The 8,910-nt window shown below is 46.2% G+C and overlaps 2 protein-coding genes across 2 annotated transcripts in view; both read left to right on the top strand.

Annotated features, from left to right (window-relative positions):
* Positions 1-4,535, top strand: part of LOC107100323 (protein lin-7 homolog B) — a 13,998-nt gene extending 9,463 nt beyond the window's left edge. Inside the window, exons 3-6 of the mRNA XM_015398772.1 lie at positions 351-422; positions 3,449-3,658; positions 3,731-3,894; positions 4,098-4,535. Of these exons, the coding sequence (XP_015254258.1) occupies positions 351-422; positions 3,449-3,658; positions 3,731-3,894; positions 4,098-4,119 (468 nt within the window). The 3' untranslated portion in view covers positions 4,120-4,535. The remainder of the gene's footprint in view (positions 1-350; positions 423-3,448; positions 3,659-3,730; positions 3,895-4,097) is intronic.
* Positions 4,536-8,103: 3,568 nt separating this feature from the next.
* LOC107100325 (protein phosphatase 1 regulatory subunit 35-like) overlaps positions 8,104-8,910 on the top strand; it is a 7,761-nt gene continuing 6,954 nt past the window's right edge. The window contains exon 1 of the mRNA XM_015398775.1: positions 8,104-8,182. The gene's annotated coding sequence lies outside the window, so the exon portion shown is untranslated. The remainder of the gene's footprint in view (positions 8,183-8,910) is intronic.

Here is an 8,910-nt window from a genome sequence, read left to right on the forward strand (position 1 = left end):
GGGAGTGGGACGGGACAGGAGTGAAAATCCACTCCCGTGTCAGTCTCTACTTTGGACCTCTAACCCTGGACCTCTGAGCCTTGAGGAAGAACCATGAACCATGAAATATATACGTAAGGCTTTTTAAAAAAACAATCCGCCACAGAAGCCTGAATGTCCCCCCCACTGTCTGGACCAGAACAGGCCAGCTGGTCCTGAGGATGGTTTCAATGCCTTAAAGATGAGCCCTTAAGTATTCAGCTCCCCGTTAGGATGGTCTCAGTCAAATAAAGGGTGTGAATACTTTAACTGGTTACTGTACCTCCCTGCAGCGTTCCTGCCGTTGACACTGAATGTCTTTCTTCTCTCAGGTGTATGAGCAGCTCTATGACACCCTGGATATCGTTGGAGGCCCAGAAGTCCGAGCTCAAGCAACAGCGAAGGTATTTTAGCGCCGGTTCTGCTCTCCGGGTCAACTTGCTCACAGTGAAACTCTAAAATCAGTCCATGATGAACGGATCCGGGTTATATTTGGATCACGCTCAGTGGAATCACTGGCTTTACTGTTTTCATTGTGTCCTTAGACGCCTTTAGAAGTGTCATGTGACTTAGACCTTTCTGACTTGAAGGGACTTGAGATGTTAAACCAATCAACAGCAGGTTTCAGTGTTGCTGGGCCGCCCTGCTGTCGTTACCAGATATATGATCGCCTGAACGTTTCCACAATGACGTAAATCATTACGTTTCGTCTGGACGATGCTAACATAAAGCAGCGTGTGCCGAGTCAGGAGCAGCGAATGATCGAGGAAGTTTTACAGCAGCGGCTGCTGGAGTTTTCTCCAGGGGGGCTAAAATTTAAAAACCAATCAAACATATACTAAGTTATCACACCAAAATATTTTTATGAATGCCAGCAAACAATCAGGCCCTTCTGAGGCTGTAAAGGTAAATCTTTGTTTTGGTCCAATATTGAGTCACAAACCTAAAAAAATGATGAACCAGTTTAATATTGGAGAATCTATTAGTCAGCTTTATATCTTTAATATATAAAATCTATTTATTTTCTGAGAATGTCTTTATTTAATAGCAACTATGCAAATTAAACATGTAGAAAAAGTCTACTATATTCTATTATTTTCCATGTGAATCCCAGATTGTTCATTCTTCTTTTCTACAAAGTGCTTTAAATCAGTCCCAGCTGTCTTTATCCAGGCTGGATCAGATCCTGACCTTTGAAAAGGAGGCAGGATAAAGCGTTAGCTTTTAACCACGACTAACGCTGGAACCAGCTCCTGGTAAAAGTCCGGTTGTAGGATTTAGCCTTATCCTCGGTTCGCTGCGTTAAATTTATTTGGGGCTTGTCGGGTCCCGGCTCCTTTACATGGATGTTTTCCACCATCGTCCTTCTAGTGAAAGGATAACTCAGTACAGATCTCACTGAATTGTGTGAAAGCTGCTCTTCAAGTTCAGCTGTCGTCGCCATAACCTCCACCTCACTGCCTGACTGACCACTAGCGCCATCACCTGTATCACTGTAGCAGGGGACACAACTCCAGGAGCCTCAAAGCCATTCATTTCAGTGATGCTGATTGGCCAAATATTTATTCATTTTCCCATTAAGGCGGGCATACACTGGGCGATTTTTCCAGTCGTTGCACGCAGCTACAGCTCAGACTGTACGACCAAACCGCAGGGTTTAAACGTTCCCAGCTCACCATGTTTGTTCTAACACTGTGCGTCCCGACGCTCTGATGTGATCTACCTGCTCACACTGTACGTCTAAAAACCAGGTGGGACTCAGCTCCGCAGTGAGATGGCGCTACTGGGACTGGTCTATCTGGAAGCCAAACCAGTAGCAGAGGAATATGAAGCTCACTAGAGGGAAACGCGGCAGCCGCCACTGAAGTTTCATCTGATGGAAAACAAAACTAAAAAGATTTATTGTTGGTGAACTAAGTTATAGCCTGAGCATGGTATAAAGGCTACAACACTTTCCAGGCGCGGGGCTCATAGCTAGCAGGTTAGCCTCTTTAGCCTACGGATCAAATGCAGCACAGAGATCCAACAGGACTCGTTCAGATACAAGTCCTTTATCAGACAAAGTGTCCAAGATTAAATCCAAGTTAATCGTTTCAGTGCCAGAGATGGAAACACCAGAGGAAATAAGCAAACATGCCTCCATAAACTCCTATGCCGATGCAAACTAAAGACTTGCAAAAAATGACTCGTGAACACGTCTGGAACTGAGAGTCCTTTTTAATAACTGACAGGTTGTTTCAGCATCAGCAGGTTCACCTCAGGGTTGGGTTTTATCTCCTCTTCTTTATATTTTGTACATAAATGAATATAGAAGCATTTTGAACACAGTTGTTTAGTTTTCAGATGACGCTGTGTTGTGAACCGGTCAGAATCAGAACATGGGGCAGAACTCCAATTTCTTTGATTAAAATGTCAAAAAACAAAAGAATGATTGTTTGATTTTAGCTGTAGGAAGGATCTAACCACTGGGAGCTTTATTCATGGTGATGGCGTCCAGCTCATAGGCGTTTTTACTCTATTATTTTGGCTGCTGAAGAACCCCTAATCTGAATCAAAGCACCCCTAAAATATGACTTGTTTGATTGTAAAAACTTTACAGTATTTGGTTATTTAACCCCTTCAGTTATCCTCAGGGGTCAGTTTCACCAAACAGGTTTACTGAAAACTCTAAAGGCCAATTTATGCTTCTGACGCAAAGCCTCTGCGACCCTCAAATCTGTCTCTGTCCCTCAAAAATGCTTGTAGCGACAGTGGAGAGGAAAAACTCTCTTTGAACAGGAAGAAACCTCCAGCAGAACCAGGCTCAGTGTGAGCGGCCATCTGCTGAGGCCCACTGGGGTTCAAGGAGACAGATAGAAGCAAGCAGGGAGAGATGCATCTGAGCAGGCAGGGAGGAGGAAGATGCAGGATATGTCGGCATCATGATGGCTATGAGGCAATTATTAAACATATCAGTCCTATTTTAACGACTGATCTGTATTTCTATCTAGTGGCTGTCTGTGTTGTTGTTGGTTTTGTTATGAGGTGTTTGTTTGGTCATGTGACTAAAGCGGATCTTCACCACCTGATCCGTCTGAGATCCTGTAGTCATGGCTACCATCTTGCTCTCTTCCTTCTGGTCACACTTTTGGTCTCCATCCGTGTGAGACTCACCCCCAGAATCCACATCCTCCATCAGCACCCGCCCACGTACGTCGGGGGGTGTACTTGTCTGTCATGTTGATCAATGAGAGCTATTCCACAACCACCGCTGCCCCTCCGCACGTCACCGTCCACCTACGTCTTCTGCGGCTGTCAAAATACGGAGCAGAGCTGTTTCTAGTCCCCGGGGGGGTGACGGAGGATGGGGGATCTGGGGGTCAGTCAGTTTAGAAGCTACTGTGTGACTGCAACAGACAGTCAAAGCTCATCTCTGTTCTCACCTTCTCAGGCAACAGTGGCAGCCTTCGCAGCCAGCGAGGGTCACGCCCACCCGAGGGTGGTGGAGCTTCCCAAAACCGAGGAGGGCCTTGGCTTTAACATCATGGGTGGGAAGGAGCAGAACTCCCCCATATACATCTCCAGAGTTATCCCTGGGGGGGTGGCCGATCGCCAAGGAGGGCTGAAGAGAGGAGACCAGCTGCTGTCAGTCAACGGAGTGGTAAGACCTTAATAAGAGACCCTCGGCCCCCCCCCATCCCCCTGGAAGCCTGTAACAGTGCGGTGTCTGCAGAGCGTGGAGGCAGAGCAACATGAAAAGGCAGTGGAGCTGCTGAAAGCCGCCCAGGGCTCGGTGAAGCTGGTGGTCCGCTACACCCCCAAGGTCCTGGAGGAGATGGAGGCTCGCTTTGAGAAGATGAGGAGCGCCAGGAGACGACAGCAGCACAACAGCTACTCGTGAGACTTCTTGTTAGTCTGCTTTTCACATGTTTGGTTAGCATGACAGAGGATGGAGACGTATTTCACACGATGAGCGTCTAACAGCTCCAGATGGGAGGGAGGACAGACTCCTTACAGCTGTGTTAAGCATGGTGGTGGAGGGATCATGATTTGGGCTTCAATGCTTCAACCCTTGTTTATTTCTGTGTCTCTTTTTGCAGATCTCTGGAGTCCAGAGGCTAACCGCTCCAATACCTCTGCACACCTCATCATTCCACCTTCCTGACTCTTCTCTCCTTGTGGGAGGAGCTTATGGGAATGAAAGAACCCCCAGCGTAGCCTGTTACCTGAAGCCAATGCTAAAGATTCGGGTTTTTCTCTCCTGCTCCTCCGTATCTCTCCAAACACCGAGTACTTTTGCTGTAAACTTCTTCTGTAATGCTGATCCTCTGATTCTATCTCTGTGTTCCTCCAATGCTGGGGGGGCGGGACCAGTTCCTGGGGGGCCTCTATCCTGCAACTTTTAGACGTGGCTTTGGTTCAATACACCTGAATCAATTCATTAAATGATTGAGAGGAAGATGGAGGAACTGACTGAATGCTGAGGAGGAAACTCAGGTGTGTTGAACCAAGGATGGATCTAAACGTTGCAGGAACCCCCCCAGGAATTGGAACTGCCCACCCCCCCCTGTGTAGCTTCAAGCCAGTCTCAGTATCCTCAGTCTGCTCCTGGCCTTGTTGGCAGAGGAAAGGCTTCCACTTGTCCATCAGAGGTGTTAGCTACAGGGCTAACTCTCCATTCCCACGGCTGGTTGGTGTTACTGAACGACTGGAGTTTATTTTGTTTGTGTTTAATGTGATGTCATATCCTCTCCCAGAATAAATCCTAAGTGTTCCTGCTTTATCTCTGCAGCTTTCCTGTGTTCCCTGCTTCCAGGCTTGGTCGCAGCGGAGTTAGAACCTGTTACGAGTGGTGAGGTCATAACAGGAGCAAAGAGCAGGAGCAGCATGGAGGACAGACGAAGCAAAGCATGTAGAGAACAAGGAGAACACAAAGGGAGAAACGGGAGAAATCAGAAATAAATGATGACAACCAGTGAGCTGATATACCTGAGGAGAGTTCATTGGACCAGCTGCCAAGCAGCAGAAATGCTAAAGCTAATGCCACAAAATTGTGTCAAAAATCTGGACGTCCAGCTAGCCGGTGTAGGTTCCAGATCTGCTCGGGGCCCCGCCCCTTCTTATGATGTCATCCTATGGCAACTCCACTCGGACAAACTGTATTGTACCCGTTTCTGGAGTCTTAACATATTATTCTCCATATTTGCCCATATTTTATGTTTCACTGGCGATCTAAAGTCGCTGAAAGTAGAAAACAATGATTGTCAGTCTGGAAGGAAAGTCCTGCCTCTAAGGCAGACTGAGCTCGGCTATTTAACAAGGAGACTGAAAAGTCTCAGCTTTTATTCTTTTTATTAAGAAGGACAGAGGAGGACAAATTAAGTATCTTGAAAATGACTTTCATAGAGATTTTAGACAAATAAAACAGTTATTCTACTCATAGAAAACGGTTGTTGTTGACATGAAGTTTTGAATCAATCTGACTGGATGATCTGGTGAGCTGGAAAGTGACCTGAGATGACATGATATAGAATTAAACTGAATAGAATTGAAGTTAAAATTAGTGTAGCTTAATATGGCTAACTGAGCGAGCTAACCTGTTAGCTGCTGAGCACAGCTAGCCACAGCGCTACCCAGCTCTTTACATCACGGTCTAACGGTTACTTTGTTGTTTTGTTATCGATCAGGTAAAACTTCATCAGTCATTAGACACGCTAACGCTACAGATGCTCCCAACTCGGCACAAGGATGATGTGTGATGTTATTATCGTTGTCAGGGCAACCACAATGTTTTACGTGATGTGACGAACTTCGGCCAATCATGTAGCGTAACGTCACTGGCAGGAAGCAGAACCCCAGCAGATCTGGTCCCTACAGCGGCCCTCTGCTAACCAGGACTCCAACTCAACCCACCAGGCTTCCTTCTGAGCTAGCTGGGGCTCAGCCTCAGATGATCCGGCCTCCTCCCCAGATAGCGGAGACTCTAGCCCAGCTCAGGCTGATTATTGGCCACAGTTAGCTTCTTTCCCACTGGAAATAGCAGGTAACGCGTGTTTTTCAAACATGGTGACCCGCTAACAGTCAGAAAAAGCTGGTCTAACCTCTCTGTCCCCCACTGCGCATCTAGTGACGCCATCATGATGTCACCAGTGCTACAGAAATCAGGAAAGTAAACAATGGAGAGCAACATGTAAGTAAGCCAGGGCGTAGTCAGTGTTCTTCAATGTTTCTCTTTATTATCTGTCTGAATCCCTCCCACCAGAGATGCTGCATGTTTATGGAATGGAAACAGAGTTGATTCTGCCTCTTAGATCAGAAGCGAATGGCGCAATGTGTCGACGTGGGTCGCTTGCCGAGTCATTTGACCCGGTTAGATACGCGTCAGTGAGCTGTTCCCACCGCCACTAAAAGATGGCTGTTTGCGGGTTTAAACTGGTTTTTAACCCAGTGGGAAAGAGGTACCGTATATGTAAGTAATGTGCAAGTGTAAGGGGTTTAAATCATATATTTATTCAGGTAAAAGTTAACCTTTAAAGAAAGATAAGAGTAAAAAGTAGATGGTAAAAAAGCTACTAGACTACTGAAGTACCAACTGATCTGCTTACTACCCATGACCACAACAGCTGATTTAAATTTTTTTGAGTTATAAAACTTACAAAAATCAGAAGTTGCAGTTTTTTAGATCAGGTTAAGTTACAGTAAACTGTCTTTTCACTTAAAGGTAAAGAGGACGATCTTTTATTTTCTGGGTGGATCATTTCAATCAGTGGTCCTCCTAACTGTCAATCATTCTGGTGATCTGTTCACGTAAGGCCGTCCTACGTGCTCGTCCCGTTAGCGATCTGTTTCTTTCAGGCATAGATCTGTGGAGAGCTACGGTTTCAGACAGTCATTGAACTCACCTTTCTCACCGCCGTTCTTTGAGAATGACCGAGGGTTGGAAGAGAAAAAGTGTCTACGAAGTATGAGAAGAAAAAGGCCTCAGAAGAGGCAGATATATCCCAGAATGCTTTGCCCAGAGAGCTCTCCTCGCAAAGCATTCTGGGATTTGCTGTCACAGCGGCCCGCTGTCGGTCCTGGAGGGTCCTATAGGTTTTAGAGATTTTCCTGCTTGTTAAAAAGCCATTAAATCAGCGGATCTGATGGAAGGAAAGCTCTAAAACCTGCAGGGCGTTGGCCCTTAAGGACTGACTGTGGCCCTTCCTGGCCTACATAGAGCACTGTAGGGCCCCTATAGTGCTCTATGTAGGGGTTGGGGCAGACCTTCGGACACAGACGCAGTCTCTCAGGGACGTTTATAAAGAATGGGGAAAGGGGGAGGGGCTTCTGCTGTAAAGCAGTCTGCACATTTCTAGTTGCTTTGTGTGACCGGGTCACGGAGGCCGTCCTGAAAGTCGCTCAGAGCCGCTGAAACCACAGAGGAGTCCTTCAATTAGAATCACAATAGTTAGGAAAACATTTTAACTCCCTCAGTGTTGGTTTAATAAAGCAGCCGTCAGTCAGGAAGATGTCTGGATATAAAACGGTGCTTATAGAGGATGTAAAGATAACAGAAGAACATTGATTTATCATTAATATTTAGATGGCGCTGATGGCTGAGCTAAAGTCATGATGCTGTTTCCTGTTAGGGAGTCAGACATCATCATCCTCTCTGCCTGCAGCCATCAGTATTCCCAAAAACCCGAATAATAAGACTTTCAGCATTTATTTAGTTATTTTTCCTTTATTTTCTACAATTTCACTTTGCTGCTGGGTTATGTTATATTCCTCACAACGACAGAATACTGGGTAATCCTCATATTTTATTCTATTCTATTTTTCTCTATTCTATTCTATAACATTTTACTCTATTCTACTCTTTTCTTCTGTATTCTATTTTATCATTTCTATTCTGTTCTACCCCAGGCAACCAGAAATGGGGCAACTTTTGGTTAGTAACAAAGAAAATAGGCAAAAAGTAGATAAATATTATAATAGAAGATTTAATCTGTTTTATTATTTTCCTTAAAGATTAATTGGATTGAAGCAGATTAGTTCATTTTCCCTGGAATGTGTGCCGTTCCTTCCCGTCCAGCAGAGGGCGCTGCTTGTTCAGCCAGAGGAGGCAGAAGAAGGAAGCTGCAGGGCGGCTGCTGCTGGTTTCCTTTCAGGTCTGAACTCTGCGGGTCTGTTCCGGATAAATCAGGTAAAATCCAGTTTAGCGGTGAAAACAACTTTGAAGTTTCCATCCGAACCCAGACCGGACTGATGACTACTTCCGGTGTGCCGGCGTCTTTATCTGTTTGCGGTCCGGCTATGCTATGCTAATGGCTATGCTAATGCTACCTCTCACAGCTTCTTGGAGAGGGTTGCTATGGTAACAGAGATCACCTTGGCGACCAGGGACGCCTTTAGAACAAGCAGGTCTGGTCCAGGTATTCAGGGTCGGCGTCATCAGAACCAGCTGTTCTAAACCTCTCTGGACCTGCTGGAGAAACGGCTCCCCACAGCCTGATGCTGCCGCTACCATGCTTCACCCTGACTGCTGGGATCAGTTTTCCAGCTTCAGCATGGAGCCATCTTTCCACGTGGTGCTGTCATCTGCAGGGTTCTGCTGATCTTCAGGTCTGATCTGGGAGATTATTGTGGATCCAGACCCTGATTAGAACTGAACCAGAACTTTCTCCATGACAGTCAGCTGGGTTCCTGGTACTTCAGCGGGATGGTAGTTCCTCCCTGTTCCCTGAAGAGGCTCTGAGGCCAGAACATCTGCTGATTGGGTCGTTAACGGGTCAGGTGACCATCCAGGGGTGTGAATACTTTAGCTGGGTATTTTCTCTCTGCTCAGCTCCTGACTCTGTGGTCCAGATGTGGTTCTGTGGTCCAGATGTGGTTCTGTGGTCCAGATGTGGTTCTGTGGTCCAGATGTGGTTC

The sequence above is a fragment of the Cyprinodon variegatus genome, unplaced genomic scaffold (assembly GCF_000732505.1).
Source record: "Cyprinodon variegatus isolate N-32 unplaced genomic scaffold, C_variegatus-1.0 Scaffold960, whole genome shotgun sequence".
Taxonomy (NCBI): domain Eukaryota; kingdom Metazoa; phylum Chordata; class Actinopteri; order Cyprinodontiformes; family Cyprinodontidae; genus Cyprinodon; species Cyprinodon variegatus.